Here is an 18360-nt window from a genome sequence, read left to right as displayed (position 1 = left end):
TGCCAGTGAGGCATCGGATCAAGATTTGTATTTTAAAATGAGCTTAAAAAAATATATTTGTAAATGTTTGTGTCTCTCATGCCAGGCAGAAACCATACTCTGGCAGCTGTTTATCTTCTTGATCAAGGGCCCCCCTGATCTATAGCAGTGCCTCAGGGTTGTAAAAGGAAATTACAGGCTAGGAGCAAAAGGTCACACTGACCATACAAATTACAGAATAATCAAGTTGCAAAACACAATTAAGAGTTGGTAAATAGTAAGAATTATTGTGCCTCCCATTAGAGACTTGAGCCACATTTTCATAAGGTTAAAAGGGCAAATAGAAACAGCAGCTGGACTAGGCAAAGCAGCTCTCTGAAACTGCTTTGAAGCTTTAGAGAACTGAGAATTTAGCTTAGCTTTTACTAAGTTCCCTTTCTTCTAAAAAAACTATTTTAGATTCTTATTTCATAGAATCATAGAATCATAGAGTTGGAAGAGACCACAAGGGCCATCGAGTCCAGCCCCCTGCCAAGCAGGAAACACCATCAGAGCACTCCTGACATATGGTTGTCAAGCCTCTGCTTAAAGACCTCTGCTTAAAGTAGGAGATCTTTCATAGATGGTGTATGAGGAGGTAAACCCAAGATCTCTGTTTAAGATAAAATTAGAACCATTAGCCATCTGTTTTGCAGGGAATAGGGCAAGAGGGGCCAAAAGGTTATCTGGTAATTAAGGTGCCTGGTCGAGGTAAATGTAAGATATATGGCTACTTATTTGCCATTTATAAATAGAAGAAAATATAGCTCTCTGTCTCCCATAAAAGGTAATAGGAAATAGGTGTATCTTTTATGATTGGTTCTAGCAAACAGCCAATAGGAATTTCAACCAGGCTGATTGGACAGAGGCAGCCAAAGGAGGAGCAAGGGGGCTGGATTGAGGAAATATAAGTGCTGACCATCAGGGCTGGAGTGGGCAGAGCTTTGGTAACCATATACCACGGTGTCTCTCATTTATTTGTCCGACAAATAAATTATTATTTTAATTTCTCTATTGCTGCATTGAATATTTCATTCCAGCTAAGCGTTCACCACAAGCAGGTGCTACACCGGCAACAATCCTGGACGCTTGCTCTGGTTTTCCCCTCACCTGGCCAGGTTTCGGAGACTGTTTGGGGTCTCTGCAGAACCAGCCTAACCGACATGCGGGGAAAGACCAGAAATTCCTTTGAGGTTAGTGTGGTCTAAAGAGAGACTTGAAAGGATCCGTGCATCGTTTTACCCCTAGCAACCCCTTTCCTCCCAGTTTCTTTCCCTAGCAACCAGGTTTCCTTAGCGACAGACTTCTTTATTAGACAGGCTGTGAAGGAGAGAATGGGTCTGGCTGATACTCTGCCCAGGCGGCTGAAGAGCAGAGAGGAGGAACGGCGGATTCCCTGTAGAGTTTCACCTTCTTTTCCTTCGACTAGTCCTTTTATCGGCTGCGATATTGGTAATTCTTCAATAAACCCTTTAAGCAGAGCTGGAGTGTGTGAGGTGTTTCTGTCCACGTGGGTGAGCTGAACTGAGAAAGGAGATTCTGGAAGACTTTCTGGGTGACTCTGCTGACTGCAAAAGGAACCCCAAATGATGGTGACATTGGCATATGGTACCCCATTCAGTTTGGCGGGACGGCCAGTCCATTTTCAGACACCAGTCAGAGTTTAATAAATAGCGTTTATTAGCATTGCAGTGCAGTTCATGACTCCACACCCCCTTTGTCGAAGGGAGAAATGGGGTGCAGAACAGAGGAATATATCAACTTATTTTCTCCAAACAAAGTCCTGAGTGCTTGAGAGGCAGAGACCATCTTGGCTGCCTCTTAGAGCAGATGCAAATCTTCTACTTCTGCTGCCTGCGACGAGCCACCACTGGCAGGATTGGCAGCAGCGGATATGGTCGATGCTTATCGTACTCTTACTATTCCCTTGCCAACTGTGCTGTTTTAAACATGCTGTTATAGGAATTCCAAGGTCTTCTATATATAAAATAAATGTTCATAAATGTGCAAGGTAAACACATACATAAGTATATAAACCATGTGTCTGAAGTCGTACAGGAGAGCAATCCTGAAGCCATTTTGACTCTTTCTGTGACCTCAAATATTCCTCTGCAGTAAGGGAGGCAAACGGGGAAAACCTCCCCATTGTCTCTTTGCTCCCAAATCCTGTATTAAGGGCGCATTTTTGTATGAATAGGGTGAGCCTGTGACCTGGAGTCAGAACTAGGTATTTACCACCACAAAAGAACAGCCAGGCTGCCCAGGTAGAGCAATCAGTGACCATTATCAGGTATCCTGGCAGACCAGTTTTCTGCTGTAGACTGCCTCTTTCTGTGATGATGTTTTTGGGGGCTGTCTTGAGCTACAGGGGAGGCAATTTCAAAAGTCTATATAAGGGCTTGTGCACCATTGGTTAAGATTACCAGACTTTTTCAATGAATCCGGGGACACTTTTCAACTTTGATTGATTGATTTTGTATGGGGACTGATTTGTAAATCAGGGGACTGTCCCTGGGAAATGGGGATGTCTGGTAACCTTATTCTGGGTCCCTCCTGCCTCCCGCATGGAGCGAGCAGGGGACCCTGTTGCAAGAGTTTAATACAGATCAGGCTTACTAGCTGCTTTGCTTCTCAATATTCTCTGGTTGGCCTCTGTAATTTTCTCCCACGATAGCGAACCCACTTAAGGGCTCTATACGGGCTCTTGGGTACCCCATAAGGTAAAAGCAGCAGTTTTTTCTTACAACAGTGCATTTTATATTTGGCTTCCTTTAGTAAAGTTTTCTTTTGAAATCTTTAAGATAACTTTGCTGCATTAATCTGAATTCGGTCATTGACCTCCTTTGTAATGTTTTATTTTCGAATCTTTGAGATAAGATTTAGTTTGCTGCCAATTATATTGCTTTGATTGCATACTTTATAGCTGACTTTTTTCTGTTTTTTCTGGACTGTTTTATTTGATGTTGTGTTCTCTCTGCTTTGTGGGTTTCCCCCCTTAAAAATATAAAGCAATATAGAAATAAAATGAATAATAATAATAATAATAATAATATAACCTGTGCTTTCATCATCTGTTTGCGGATCTCTGTGGCAACTTCACAGTGGCTGCCCCTGCAGTTTCTCCTTGAAACAGGTTCTTTAGATATGTCTTGCTGGGGCTTGGACTCTTATGAGCCTCAGGACAATTCTGTGATTCTCTGGTTACGTACTTAATTCGTTCCGGAGGTCTGTTCTTAACCTGAAACTGTTCTTAACCTGAGGTACCACTTTAGCTAATGGGGCCTCCTGCTACTGCCTCGCCACCGGAGCACAATTTCTGTTCTCATCCTGAAGCAAAGTTCTTAATCCAAGGTACTATTTCTGGGTTAGCGGAGTCTGCAACCTGAAGCGTATGTAACCTGAAGCGTATGTAACCTGAGGTAGCACTGTACAACCAAATGACAATGCACTTGATCTCACCTTTAACAGAGACGGAGCATTTCTTAGGAGGGATTACATACTGTAAATCTGGAACAAAGAAGCTGCCATTTCTCATGTCGGCCTTTCCTGACAAATAAATAGTCATTCTGTAAATAGACGCATTCTGCACCTCGCCCCGAAATTCTTTGTTCTCCCTTTACCAACGGAATTACCAGGATTCAATAGCTTCTCTAAAATGTTCTTTTTCCTGTAACGTAACTTAGTTAAGTAATACTTGGCTGTTTCTATAATTTTCTCATAAATTTCATTAGGCGTCCGGTTACTTTTCCACAACTTCACGTGCAGAATCCCAGCCGTTGCAAAGGATGCATTGTGCCTGAGATGGACCTTATGGTCTTATGTATGTTTATTGTGCTTTTAATTCTGTTGGGAGCCATCCAGAGTGGCTGGGGAAACCCAGCCAGATGGGCGGGGTATAAATAAATAAATAAATAAATAAATAAATAAATAAATAAATTAAAATAAAATAAAATAAAATAAATTCAGCAGGCACAGAAGGGAGTCAAAAGGGATTTCGGACTTGAAGTTGCCCTGGGCCAGCACCATTTTGCTTTATGTTTCCACCATAAATGAAGAAAAAAAAGTCCCCCTTACCAGCATTTCAGGGCCCCCACTTGCCATTCCTGCTCCCAAACACCCACCACAGGGGACTTCCAAGGCATTTGGGGCCATTGATGTATCCCCCGTATTTACAATTTTTCATATACAGTAGATGCCCACTTCCAACTGAAAAGGTCGTTCCTCTCCATTTTAACCTGTATTTTAAATTGGATCCCCCCCATTATGTTTTTACTGTAATTTTGCTGGTGTTGGCCGCCCTGAGCCCGGCTCTGGCAGGGAAATAAATGATTTATTATTTTATCATCATCATCATCATCATCAACAGGAATGCTCAGTTATCATATGAGCTGTTTGTTTTTGTTATTTATTACATTTATATCTCACTTTTTCCACCAAGGAGCTCAAAGCGGCACACATGGTTCCCCTCACCCCATTTGACCTCACACGACAACCCTGCGAGGTTGGGTTGGTGACTCACAACCCAATGCACGTCAAGGCCAAGCGGGTATTCGAATCCGGGTCGCCTGGTGCTCTAACCACTACACAACACTGCTATAATTCTGTTATTAGCATGGTGTAGGGATTAACGGCAAACACATTGGCATGTTTGTGGTCCTGTTCCTCAAGGAGCATTCACACAACTGCCTCTTCCGAAACAGAATCATTCCCTCCTGGGGGTTTTGGCACCACACGCCGTCCCCGGCTCTGAACTCTGGATTGGCAGCTGCCTGCTGTTATCAGATTCCTGGCTCCAAAGTCCAGCCAGCAACGGCCAAGGCAGCTCCAGTATAAAGCAGGGATAACCTGGGCTTGGATTTGCACGCCCTAAAGTGCAGCCGAAATGCAGGTGCAAAGAGCATGGACTCCAGACGGCAACGGAAGCAAAACTCAACTGTTTATTGAGATATAATGCAAAATACGGACGCAGCAGAGTGAGAGACGTGTAGGTCATGGGGGCCCATCGAAGAAGCACCGTGGGATAAACCACACAGTGAGAATTCAAGAGGAACAAGAAAGGAACCAGTACAAAAACCAGTACAAAAACAGAGGAAGCAGTACAAAAACACCAGCAATATTTAAAGGAGAAGGATTGAGAAAACAACTGTATTAAATCTCCTTCAGTTTAAAAGCATTCCAAGTTCCCCCCTCCGTTCTAACTGCACAGCGTTAAGTTGCAGCTGTTACATGGTGGGTCAAAGGGTTATTTTTTAATATTTATTGCATTTCATATCCGGTCTTCCCTCCGCAGAGCTCAGGGCGGCCTGCACCCTCCTCCCCATCCCATAATATCCTTACAACAACCCCGTGAGGTAGGTCAGGCGGAGGGTTGGTGACTGGCCCCCAAGGTCACCCAGTGAGGCTCAAGGCAGAGTAGTGAATGGAACCCAGGTCTCCGGGGTCCCAGTTTGATGCTCTAACCACTACACCGCACTGCCTCTCCGTCCCTGAAAGTGCAGGTGGAAAGGAAGGAGCCGGGGAGCCCAGGGAGGCTGAGCCTCCCCAGAAACGAACACGAAGGGAAAGGGAAAAGGGTGAAGGCCACAGGGCAGGATATTTTCACGCAGCGGCCGTTATGTATTAACTTGGGACTGACCCCAGAAGCGGAACTTCTGTGGGCTCCCTGCTTGTGCTCAGAATTGCTCAGACAAGGTAAAATTCTTTGCAGCAGGATTCTTCCTTTCGTGATGTTGCATCAGAATCTTTCTCATGGGAGTCTTTTAAGCAGAGCTTGGATGTCCGCCTGCCAGGGATCCTTGAGCTGAGATTCCTGCATTTCAGGGGGTTGGACTAGATGCCCCTCGGGGCCCCTTGCGTACAAATTTTTAATTAAATTTTCTGTTTCACAATTTAAAATACTCATTTTTCACCCTCAAGATATCAACGACTTCTTCTCTTTCCATGGTTCATTTTACATATCCTAAATCCCTGCATATTTTACAAAAACTATGCCATTCAGTATTCCATTACTGCATCCGTCAAACTTGTTTACCCTGTTGAATTTATCTTAACGCTGCCAGCATTTTCAGCTGGACACAATCATTATTTGATAAACGTTTCCCAAACTTTGTATGTTCTTCTTGGTCTCTTATTATGTTAAGTCTGCAAGTTGTGCATAATCTGTCAACTTCAGCTGCCATTGTTCTTTGGTTGGGACCTGGCTCGTTTTCCATTTTTGGGCTAGCGAAACACGGGCTGCAGTAGTGGCATACATAAATAACCTTTTTTGACCCCTGGGAATGTCAGTCTGAATTATCTCCAACAGGAAGGACTCCGTTTTTTTGGCAAAAGTACTTTTAAACATTTTTTTCAATTCATTATGGATCATTTCCCAATACTCTTTTACCCTTGAACAAGTCCACCATGTGTGAAAGAACGTTCGCCTCTTTGTATTTCCAGCATTTATCTGATTCAGTCTTATACATCTTGGCAAGTCTAAGGTAAAGGTAAAGGGACCCCTGACCATTAGGTCCAGTCGTGGCTGACTCTGGGGTTGGGGCGCTCATCTCGCTTTACTGGCTGAGGGAGCCGGCGTACAGCTTCTGGGTCATGTGGCCAGCAGGACTAAGCCGCTTCTGGTGAACCAGAGCAGCGCACGGAAACACCGTTTACCTTCCCGCCAGAGCGGTACCTATTTATCTACTTGCACTTTGAGGTGCTTTCGAACTGCTAGGTGGACAGGAGCTGGGACTGAACAACAGGAGCTCACCCCGTCGCGGGGATTCGAACCACCGACCTTCTGATCGGCAAGTCCTAGGCTCTGTGGTTTAACCCACAGCGCCACCCGCGTCCCTTGGGGGTAAAGCCTACTTGGGGGTAAATTCCAACCCTATAATTCCATGAGTCTTCTGGCATCTTTGGCTGCCCTGCTCTCCACAGCCTCTTGCCAAGTGCAATGTTGTTTCCTGCAAGCACCGAGGCCTCACTCTGGCCTTCACTTCATCTCAGCTGACCCCTTGCAAGGGACCTTGTCCCCCCCCCCCGGCTCTGCTGGTGTTTGCTGGGCACAAAGATGGCGCTTGTATTCTGCAAACGTAACACTCACTTTGCGCTCTGAGCCTCGGTGCAAGGGGGCACCCCATTGCAGGCTGAACGGGGCAGAGACTTTCACCTCCACAGGACGAGCAGGTCCAGGCATTCACGGCGGACCCTCCTGAGCAGCTGGTCATGGTCTCCCCGGGTAACGTCTGGGCAGCCTTGCAAGTCCAGGTGTCCGAGCTGATTCTCCGAAGACAGCAGCAGGTGGGCGGTTTGGGCAGACACCTGGCTGTGGGCCAGGGAGACCTTGCGCAGGTGTGCCAGGGGGGTGCCAGGGGTCTCCAGTGCCTTCTGAAACAGCCCGTCCAAGGGGAAAGGCACGTGGATCAGCTCCAGGGTTTCCAGGCACAGGGAATTCCTAAGCAGAGACAGGAGGGTGGCGCTCAGCACCGTGGAGTGGGGAGAAGGCAGAGGAGCGTCGGACGCGGCAAAGATGAGCCGAAAGGCACGGAGTCGAGGGAATTTGTCGAGGGGAAGGAGGCCGACGTCCAAGCCTCCGTCGCCATTTGCAAGCGGTTCCCAGTGCCAGCCGGGCAGCTGCGGGGCGCAGAAGGAGGCGCTGAGCTCCCGGAGGTTCGGGCAGCGGCTCAGAAGGGTGGGGAAGCAGAGAGGGTCTTCGAGGGAGAAGCCCCCCAGCGAGAGGGTCTGGAGCTGGCTGCCCTGGGCGGCGGCCAGGGGCAGCAGCTCCCCCAGGTGCCTGCTCCCCTGGCAGCTCAGCGTCAGGTGGGCAAGGCCGTGCCAGGACAGCAGGGGGCTTTGGCCCTTGCCAGGGCCGTCTTCGAGGATCACTGTGGCCCTCGCCACGTGGGGGCACGCAGCACAGATGGCAGGCAAGGAGTCCTCGCTCACCTCCAGCATCTCCCGGAGGCGCAGCGTGAGCTTGGCACTCCCCTCGCCTGTGAAGGAGGGTGCCCTGTGCCGCCGCGCCAGCTCCTCCAGGGAGGGAAACTCCGGGGGGATCTGGGCCCCGCCAAACTCCTGGTGGTGGACCAAGCACACGGCGTCCGGGACGAGGCTGCTGGCCAGGGACTTCAGGCTGGGCAGTGCCAGCAGCAGGAACACCAGGGCCCAGAGGAGGTCCTGGCCGGAGGCGCCGGGTTCAAGGTCAGACGCTGCCAGCACCTGCAAGGCCGGACAGCAGAAGGCGCCCGCGATGGGGTCATAGGCCAGGTGCAGGAGGGAGGCCCCGGACAGCCGGGTGCAGGCAGAGATGTCCAGTTCGCGCAGCCGCTGGCAGGAGGAGCCCACAGCCGAGAGGACGGCTGTGTTGCACTGCGTCCCTGAGAGGTTCAGCTTCGTGAGGCCGGAAAGGATTTCCGCCAGGTCAACCAGGGAATCGGCGGGGATCCGGCTGCAGCCGCGGAGATCCAGGGAGGACAGGTTCTGCCTCGGGAAAAGGAGCGAGAATGAGAGTAGGACAGAGGGCAAAGGGTCCTGGGACGCCAGGAATTATAGGGGCAGAACTACCAAAACCATATAGAAACTTATTCCTGAATGTTACTCGCCCCAAACTGGAAAGAAGCAGAAGTCCCAGCAAAGGAAGAATGGATACAAAAACTTATGGGATATGCAGAAATGGCAAAACTTACCAGAAGAATAAGAAATCAACAAACTTTTTACAAAAGAATGGAAATGGTTTATTGAACATTTACAGATAAGAATATTGGCAGGATTATTGTAACAACCTGCAGTTTGATAAGAGTATATACATAAAGTAGATGAACAAATTAAGTTAATTTAGATATGCAGAAAATATTAAAAATAAAGTTAAGGAACTGCAGAAAGAGGGGGAAGGAAGTAAAATTTTAAAATGCTAAAATGATTGTAAATTTAGTGAAATGTATAAACCTGAAAAGCATAATTTTTTTTTAAAGGATCCTGGGACACCATAATTACGTGGCCATGCTGCCAGCAGAGCAAATTTATTGTTACTACTGTGTTGGTCTGAATATATGCCACACCCGAATATAACCTGCACCTTTAAAGTTCAAGAGTGGAAAAGAAGAAAAGACAATACCCGAATATAAGCCACTCCATTAAAATTCTGCAGGAACTCACACCCGTTTTGTTTTACCGTATGTCTGTTTCAGCAGCGATATTGTGAAAGCCTGTTTTTGTAAGGTCGCAAATTTAAGCTGCACTAACTTTTCATGGTTGGAATTTGGAAAAAAGTGAGGCTTATATTCAGGCCAATATGGTGGTATTATTATTATTATTATTATTATTATTATTATTATTATTATTACTACTACCCAGCCACTCTGGGCAGCTGCCAACAGAGTAAAAACATAATAAATTATCCAACATTAAAAGCTTCCCTATACAGGGCTGCCTTCAGATGTCTCCTAAAAGTCCTCTGCCTCCTTGACATCGCATGGGAGGGCATCCCATGGCCCCGATCCGAGCGCATCAAGCGCCTGAGCGAAGCCACATGGCAGGAGGCCAGGGAGAGGAAGCAGCATCTCAGAAGACGTGCCTCCCCGAGGGATCTCTGTCCTGGCACAGCGCCCCCTGCGCCCCCCTTACCTTGCAGCGCACGGTGATGATGTCCGTGATGGCCTTGGTGACCAGCTTTGGGCAGGTGCTGAGGCTCAGCTGCGTCAGGTGCGGCACCAGGAGCAGGTGCAGCATGGGGCGGGTCAGGCGCCCGCTCTGCCCCATCAGCTGGAGCAGCTCCTGGACGACAGAGCCAGCTGGGAAGGGAGGGGGGGGAGACCCAGGATGTTAATCTGCCAAGGATCTGGAGTGCGCTTATCCCTCACCCCACTGTGTGCTCACAACGACAACAATACAGTGGACGCTCGGGTTGCGAACGTGATCCATGCGGGATGCACGTTCGCAACTCACAGCATTCGCAACTTGCAGCAGCACGTCTGCGCACGCATGGGTTGCGATTCGGGGCTTCTGCGCATGCGCAAAGTGCGATTTAGCGCTTCTGTGCATGCACGACCACCCAAACCTGGAAGTAAACCGTTCCGGTGCTTCCAGTTTTGGAAGGTCCGCAACCCAAAAAAACGCAACCTGAAGCGTCGGTAACCTGAGGTATGACTGTAATTTATTACTTATAGCCCGCCCACCTGGCTGGGTTTCCCCAGCCACTCTGGGCAGCTGCTTGGAGGACTGTTGGCTGCCAATATGGGAGGCAGCGGTGCTGCTGCTGCCCGCTGGGGGCTCCTGGGCGCTGCCCCCTTCCCCAGCCACTCACCCAGCTCACTGAAGGGCCCCATGATGTAGCGGAAGTGGTATTCGTCCAGGTATTTGTCGGCGTAATCCTTGAGCCAGAGGCAGCTCATGTTCCCGGCCACATTCTCCAGGCAGAGCCTCTGCAGCGCCTGCACCTCTTTCCGCCTGGGCATGGAGCTCCTGGAAGAAAAGAAGGAGGCAGAGAGGCGTTGGCAAGGGAGAGGCGGGCAGGCGGGCAGTTCCTCCCCTCCCCTGCTCCCAGTCAGGGTGGAGCTGCTCCCTTGGCAGAATGACAGGCCCCACGGGTGGGGGGTGAGGTCACGGTGTGACATCGTGCCAGTGTGACGTCACTTGCGCCCTCCTCGTCCACGGGGGCACTTTCTTTTTCCCAAATCCTTTATTATTTTATTCACACAATATACATTCTTTACAACAAACAACTCCAAAATAAACAGACAACTCCAAAATTAAATCATATGTAAAACCATAAGTCTCATGTTTTCCTTTACACTGACCTCCTCTCTGATACCTTTACTTGATATTTCTTGCTGCTTTCTGATTTCCTTATAGAATCTTTATAAAAATTTAAATCTCTTAAATCCTATACCAACCTTTAACAATTTCAATTAATCCCTTCACCTCCCTCCCCCACAGCCCAGTACTTCCCTCCACCCCTGTACCTGCTATTATTTTTGTTATTGTTGCATTATTCGCTTTATTTGTTATTCCATCTTAATACATTTACTATCCTATCTCCTTGCGCCTTTTAAACTTTTGCACAGGAGCACTTTCATTTCTCTCCAGCTCTGGGCCGCCTTCCAACAGCTGTGAGTGCATGTGTGTGTGTGCGGGGGATTTCATGAATGAGTTCCTCCTTTATGAATCATTGGCCCAACCCGGAACGAGGCGGCATCCAAATCTCTGGTTTGGCCTGGGAAGGAGAGCGGCCCAGAGGTGACGGGACGGACTCTCCTCTCTCCCCCCGGGGGTGGGCAAAGCTGCCAGGCAGACCCCCCACCTCCCAGGGTCATCATCATCATTTTATTTACAGTGGTACCTCGGGTTAAGTACTTAATTAGTTCCGGAGGTCCGTTCTTAACCTGAAACTGTTCTTAACCTGAAGCACCACTTTAGCTAATGGGGCCTCCGGCTGCCGCTGCACCGCAATTTCTGTTCTCCTTCTGAAGCAAAGTTCTTAACCCGAGGTACGCTTCTGTAACCTGAAGCGTCTGTAACCTGAGGCGCCTGTCACTCGAGGTACCACTGTCTTTATACCTCACCCAGCCCAGCCACTCTGGGTGGCTTCCAACACATATCCAACGAAGCAGCATTGAACAGTCCATTGGAATCCAGGAGTAAACAGTAAAATTAAACACCCGCAAATCGTAAAGAGTTTGCACTGATCAATTACAATGACAGGATTCCCGGGGAGGGGGAGAAAGCGGAAGCTTTGGGGCAGAAGGGGGATCCTGGGGGGCTTGTCCCGGGCGGGGCGGGGAAGGGGGCGCCGATCGGGACCAAGAGAGCAGAGCTGTCAACGTTTCCCTTTTCTCACGAGGAATCCTATTCGGAATAATAATAATAATAATAATAATAATAATAATAATAATAATAAAGGAATACTGGAATAAGGGACTACGGGAATTTCCCTTAAAAAAAGGGAAACGTTGACAGCTGTGCAAGAGAGCTGGTCCCGATCCGAGGGAGGCGAGGCTGGTCCCGGACGGAGCCCTTACCCTGGCGCTGGATCCCTCCTGCCGCCGACCCGCCCGTCTCCCGGAGCCGCGCCTGCCTGCCGCCCTCCTTCCCGGGAGCCCAAAGGATCGAGTCCCTCCTCCTCCTCCTCCTCCTCCCGCCCACGCGGCCGCGGAACAGAGAGGCCCCGCCCCTCGCCGGGCGGAAGGCCCCGCGGCCCCGCCCCCTTGGCTTCGCCGGCCCGGATGCGCCTGCGCGGGCCCCAGGGGGCCTTCTGGGCGGAGAGCTGCCCCGCGCGGCGCCTGCCGTGGGAAGTTGTGGGAGTCGCCGGTGGGGCTGGGCGGGCGGCGGCGAGAGGGCAGCCCGGGCGGGGGCCTTGCTGACAGGGCGGAGGCCGGCGCGGCGGAGAGAGGAGGGAGCCGGTGAGTGGGGGGGGGGAGGGGGGGACGGGGGGGTCCTGAGGAGACAGGCCCAAAAGGGGGGGGCGCGGGGCGGGGGCAGCGAAGAAGGAGTCTCTGGGGAAGCTGGCGGGGAGGCGGGAAGCCGGGGGGGGCACACCGGGGCTCAACCCCCCCCCCATAATTATGACCTCTGTACATTTATGTAGAACAGGGAAGGCCCAACTCGGCCCTCCTGACCTTTGGGGACTACAACTCCCATCATCCCCGACCACTGGTCCTGTCAGCTAGGAAGAATAATGATAATAAGAATAGTAATATTAAACTTTTATTTGTATCCTGGCCGGGAAGTGGAGGGGGAAGGGACCAGGGCTCAACCCCCCCCCCCAATAATAATAATAATAATAATAATAATAATATATTATTTATACCCCGCCCATCTGGCTGGGCCTCCCCAGCCACTCTGGGCGGCTTCCATAGAAACCAAAAATACAGTAAAATATCACACGTTAAAAACTTCCCTGAACAGGGCTGCCTTAAGATGTCTTCTGAATGTCAGGTAGTTGTTTATCGCTATGACATCTGCTGGGAGGGCGTTCCACAGGGCGGGCGCCACTACCGAGAAGGCCCTCTGCCTGGTTCCCTGTAGCTTTGCTTCTCGCAATGAGGGAACCGCCAGAAGGCCCTCGGCGCTGGACCTCAGTGTCCATTATGACCTCTTTACATTTATTTGGAACAGGGATGGTCCAACTTGGACCTCCCCATGTTTGGGGACTACAGCTCCCATCATCCCTGACCACCTGTTCTGTTAGCTGGGGATAATAACAAAAATAAGAATAAGAATGATAAACTTTTATTTGTATCCTGGCCGGGAAGCGGGGGGTGGGACCTGGGCTCAACCCCCCCCCCCATAGTTACCACCTCTTTACATTTATTTGGAACAGGGATGGTCCAACTTGGCCCTCCAGATGTTTTGGGACTACAACTCCCATCATCCCTGACCACTGGTCCTGTTAGCTAGGAAGAATAATGATAATGATGATAATGATAATAAACTTTTATTTGTATCCTGGCCGAGACCAGTCTCAGGGTGGCTAACATCAAATATAAACATTGATCTAAAATCAAACAATAATTAAATCACCTCTTCAAAACAAATCAGGAGAGAATTATAATCTGAATTAGATGGCTTTCTGCCAGATTTGGGTGTTTAAAAAAGTATGACGTGGAAGCTGTAATTTTGTAGCTGTGACACTTTAGGAGCCAATAGAGATAATATGCTGGTCACATTAAAAGGCCCTGCTTCGGTAGTTAAGTATCTTCTCCAGATGCAAACAATATTTTAAAAAGTCAAAAAGCTCTTTTTATGTGGCTTGAAAGCTGTCTTCAGGTACTTTATTTGCTTTTTATCTGTTGAACGCTTATGGCTGGAGGGGTCCCAAAACAGCTGGAGGGCCGAGTTTGGCCCACACTGATTTAAAATACGTGATAAAATGGAGGGCAACGTAAATTGGAAAAGGTACAAATGCTATGAGATAAAATTGGAATGATAAAAAACCATGAGGCGGGATGGAGGGAAGTCGACAGCTTGCGTGAGCAAATGAGGAAAGAGTTCCATAAAGATGTATTTAACATTATAAAATGGAAAACCTAATAAATATATTATTTATAAAAATCAATTCCCCCCCCCCAACTCAACAGGGCTATCAAGGCATCTTGGCAGGGGCGGCCTTCCCCCATGAAGACGGACCTTTTGGTTTAAGGAAAATGTGGGGGAGGTGGCTGGGGGGGGCAATAGAAATTTATGAAGGGATACAGAGCAGGGATAAAGTGGACTGGCGGGGAAAGCTTTTCTTCTCTTGAACTCGAGGGCATCCGACAAAGAGATTCAGGACAGGGAGATGAAGGTCCTCCTTCATGCAGTGCAGTGTGGAGCTACGGAACTCCCTCCCACAAGAGGCAGGGTCTGCAGTGCCGGATTTACGTATAAGCTAAACAAGCTATAGCTTAGGGCCCCACTCTCTTGGGCCCCCCCAAAAAAATTAAAGGAAAAGAAAATGTATTTCACTATTAATATACTACTTCTTAATTATATTTCATTCAACAATTACTTTGATAAAAGACATATTTTGTGATGTGCAAATGGCTTTAGATACTTCTTAGGTCCATAAATTATCGTATAGCATCTATTCAACACAAAAAACAGCAGCAATTTGTTGTGGACAAAGGACAGCTAGACATATAAAGGGCCCCATTACCTTCAGTAGCTGAAGGCCTCATCAGACCTAAATACGGCCCTGGCAGGGGGTAATAATAATAATAATAATAATAATAATAATAATAATAATAATTTATACCCCTCCCATCTGGCTGGCCTTAGGAGAGGATTGGACCAGTTCCCAGAGGGCTCTTGAGGGCGACTTTCTCCTTGGTGTCATTCTGACTCACTGGAGCCAATGGATCTAGCCTGCATTCGGAACCCATTTCCCACTGCCTCTCTTTCCTGAGGTTCCTGCAGACCTTTCACTGCAGCCTCTTCCTTTCAAGCCCCACTGGAGTTTGCTATGTGGGGAGGAAATCTTGTGCTGCAGGCTTCGCTTCACTCACCATTTCCTCCTTCCCGGTGGACCTGTTGATCTTCAAGCAGTCTGGGCTCCGACAGGAGATGTTTGCATTGCGGGCTGGACTTGGGTGTTTCTTCCCATGCTTCAGTGTGATGACAGAATCTACACAGGCTGAACAAAATTAGAATAATGAAACACAGTGCATATCCCTGGAGGGGGGGAATCTGATTTTTAAAAGACTTATCACTCGTGTCTGCAACGTCTCAGCTCATTTGCTCTATTTGTTTGGATGGCAGGTTTTGTTGCACGCCCCCTCCCCAAGTGCTAGTTTCCCGCCCTCAATTTTTAACTGAACAGTCAAGCAAACTCTTCCCTCACATTTTTTGTCAGCACATGATAGTCTTCAAACACCCTGCTCAAAGAACTCTATTCAAAACTGGGGAGTCTAAAGAATTACGGGGTGTTGGAAAGAGGCAGATTCCACCAAGGATGACTTTTTTCTTGATTGAAACAAAACAAAAAAAATTCCTTCCAGTAGCACCTTAGAGACCAACTAAGTTTGTTATTGGTATGAGCTTTCGTGTGCATGCACACTTCTTCAGATACACTCATTCTTCAGATACACATTCATTTTCTTGATGAATGGGTGTGATGTCAGTGAACAGGCTTTTTGGGCCAAAGGCTTCTCTTTGGCAGCAAATCAGCTAGCATGACAAAGACGCAGGCGACTGAGCTTTCGCTGGGAGGCTGCTAGCATCTGCGGTGCAGCGACAAGTCAGCAATTGTCGGACTTGCTTCACGTGATAGAGGGCAGCCCGTCCTGTGTGCTTTAAAGTTTTCCTTCAGCAGCTCCACCCAGTTGTTCTACACAGAGAAACCGTGTGCCAAATACATCCTGTAGCTCATAGAGGCAGAATACTAAAAGGAGGTGCTCAGAAACTACTGCCTGTCCCTTGATTATTGTCATTTGCTTTATGCGGGGCTGTCCATGAAGCTGACCCAGAAACTCCAGCGGGTGTAGAATGCCGCGGCAAGGCTCCTTATGGGGTCCTCACTGCGGGATCACATTCATCCAGTGCTTTACCAACTGCACTGGCTCCTGGTGGAGTACAGGGGCAGGTTTAAGGTGCTGGTTTTAACCTTTAAAGCCCTATACAACATGGGGCCCTCTTCCCTATAGGACCCCCTGTCTGGTATGCCCCGTGGATGGCCTTACGATCTGCCAACAATAACATCTTGGAGGTCCCGGGCCTCAAGGAGGTTAGACTGGCCTCGACCAGAGCCAGGGCCTTCTCGGCCCTGGCCCCAGTCGGGTGGAATGCTCTGTTGCAAGAGACCAGGGCCCTGCGGGACTTGACATCTTTCCGCACGGCCTGCAAGACAGAGCTGTTCCACAAGGCCTTTGGTCGGGGCCCAGTCTGACCCCCCTCCTTTTATAAGACCCTGCATATAAGTGGCCTCTCTATTGCTTCTTGCTGGCTCATACAAATAGCTGAGCCTGGTGAGTACTTAAGGTCCCTAACCCTATAGTTATAATTTGTGGGTAGCCATCTGAGTTTATTTTGATTTTAATCCGATTTTAAGCTGTACTTCAGTTGATTGCTGAATTTATATTTTAATGTATTATATATTTTGATGTGAGCCACCCTGGGTGGGGAGGGCAGGATATAAATAAAATTTATTATTATTATTATTTCCTTGCTGGCCCCTGCAGGAATTGTGCAGTGTGGGCCAAGAGTGCTGCATCTTTGCTGGGACCTGCCTGCTTCTTTCAGTGGACTAGGAGGACTTCTTTGAACTCTTAGGACCTTTGTGGCATGACTGCGACTGAGCAGCTGACATGATGTGGGTGGCTTGAAGGTGCTGGTTGGGAGAGCTCACTTGGAGCGGCTTCCTTCTGGAAGCAACATGGGCTGCTGCTGGCTGGGTTCTGCTGCTGGTCCTGATCCTCCAGTGAGATCTGGACCAAAAGGGGAGAAAATGATCCCTAAAGGGAATCATGTCTGGAGGACCACATCTTCCTCCCCTCCCTCTGCCTGCTGCTGCTGACGACTATGGGGAGGTTGCTTCCATGATCTGCAACGGGCTTCCCCTTGGGGCATCTGAGAGCCAGCGGGCTGTAGTGGCTAGTGTGCTGGACTAGGACCTGGGAGACCAGAGTTCAAATGCACACTCGGCCATGATGCTCCCTGGGCGACACTGGACCAGTCACTGGCTCTCAGGCTAACCTACCTCATGGCATTGTTTTGGGCATTGAATGGGGGGGGGGAGAACCATGTATGCCACGTTGAACTCCCTGAGGGAATGGTGAGATAGAAATGTAATAAATAGATAACCTTCCGGCTTCTGTTGGAAATGGGATCTTGGAAGAGAAGGGACCTTGATCAGGTTCTTGAGCGTCTCTGAAATATACAGTGACTGCTGGGAAGAGATGGTTGCGAGATTTGCTCCTGAGCATCTCATGCTTACAGGGCGATGGAGCCAGCTTGTTAAATTAGATGGGGGGAAATATTATTTCCTTTGGTTTGTGAAAACTGTTTGGGCCAAACATTAGAAGGCAAAGCATGATGGAAGGAAACAGAAGTTTAATTCCAATATATGGGCCTAATACCGACGAACAAGAGAACCACTATATCTCATGAGAATACCAAAGAGAACAGCAGTTTAAGTAAGAGATTTTGAACTCTGAAGAATAGAAGTAGTGTGATCAAGTACTTATAGAGCAGCTTTTGACCTCTGTCCCGGCACGTGTCTCACCTGCTGCCCTGCTATCTGATAGTCAGGTGAAAGGGGTTGGCTGTGGAATGATGGGGTGGTGGGTGACGCATTCAGATGAATATGATCGTGAACTTGAAATAGACTAACCTCCTTGTTACCAGACAGGAGCATCCTCAGATCCGTGGTGTGTTGCTATGGTTACGCCTTCAGTGAAGTGTTCCAGATATATTGATTTGCAGCTTTGGTTGCTCCAGTTTAAGCTGCAAAAGAAGAAGAAGAAAAGAAATGAGAGGGCATTTGGACGGGCGTCGAGGGCATCTGTTTGAATAGCCCCTTTTCTGTGCTCCTGAAGGCGCTGCAGCCTCACTCCCTTGGCAGAGCTGCTCCAGCTGCTGCTGAAACGGTAAAATGGTGCAGTTTGTCAGTGCGCAAATGCGCACAGCTTGACTCAGCAGGGTCCTAGTGCCAAGTGGATCACGGTTCTCCTTGGGTGAGGAGCTTGGACCAGGAGCCGGGAGCCCTGCTCCTGGGGATTCAGTGGCAGTGTCCTCAGTTGCTGCATTAGTTCTTTTGAGAGAGGATGACCTGGTGGAAACTCACACTTCAGTGGTTGTTATTTATTTTGAATATTTATAGGCAGCTAGACATTACTGAATATTACAGTGTATAAAACAACAATAAAAATACAACAAATACAAAGAGAGAGA

General features: G+C 48.7%; 2 protein-coding genes across 2 annotated transcripts in view; one reads left to right on the top strand and one right to left on the bottom strand.

Annotated features, from left to right (window-relative positions):
* Positions 1 to 6344: 6344 nt before the first annotated feature.
* LOC128420638 (uncharacterized) lies at positions 6345 to 17824 on the bottom strand. The gene is made up of 7 exons (XM_053402316.1): positions 17801 to 17824; positions 16817 to 16895; positions 14979 to 15106; positions 12015 to 12430; positions 10301 to 10458; positions 9622 to 9788; positions 6345 to 8478 (listed from the first exon to the last, which is right to left on the bottom strand). Exons 1-7 carry the CDS (start codon positions 17822 to 17824, stop codon positions 7165 to 7167), a joined length of 2286 nt encoding a protein of 761 aa, XP_053258291.1. The 3' UTR covers positions 6345 to 7164.
* The window catches only part of DCTN1 (dynactin subunit 1), a 67754-nt gene continuing 61663 nt past the window's right edge, over positions 12270 to 18360 (top strand). Inside the window, exon 1 of the mRNA XM_053402241.1 lies at positions 12270 to 12395. The gene's annotated coding sequence lies outside the window, so the exon portion shown is untranslated. The remainder of the gene's footprint in view (positions 12396 to 18360) is intronic.

This window comes from Podarcis raffonei, chromosome 9 (assembly GCF_027172205.1).
Source record: "Podarcis raffonei isolate rPodRaf1 chromosome 9, rPodRaf1.pri, whole genome shotgun sequence".
Classification (NCBI taxonomy): Eukaryota; Metazoa; Chordata; class Lepidosauria; order Squamata; family Lacertidae; genus Podarcis; species Podarcis raffonei.
Note: the sequence above shows the minus strand (reverse complement) of the source record. Positions and strands in the feature narration are given on the sequence as shown.

Coding starts and splice junctions, on each gene's coding strand:
- LOC128420638 (XM_053402316.1), bottom strand. CDS start 17,824: ATGCTCCTGTCTGGTAACAAGGAG. Junction 16,896..17,800: donor TCCTGTCTGGTAACAAGGAG/GTTAGTCTATTT, acceptor CTTTTGGTCCAG/ATCTCACTGGAGGATCAGGA. Junction 10,459..12,014: donor AGGAGGGATCCAGCGCCAGG/GTAAGGGCTCCG, acceptor CTTTTCTTCCAG/GAGCTCCATGCCCAGGCGGA.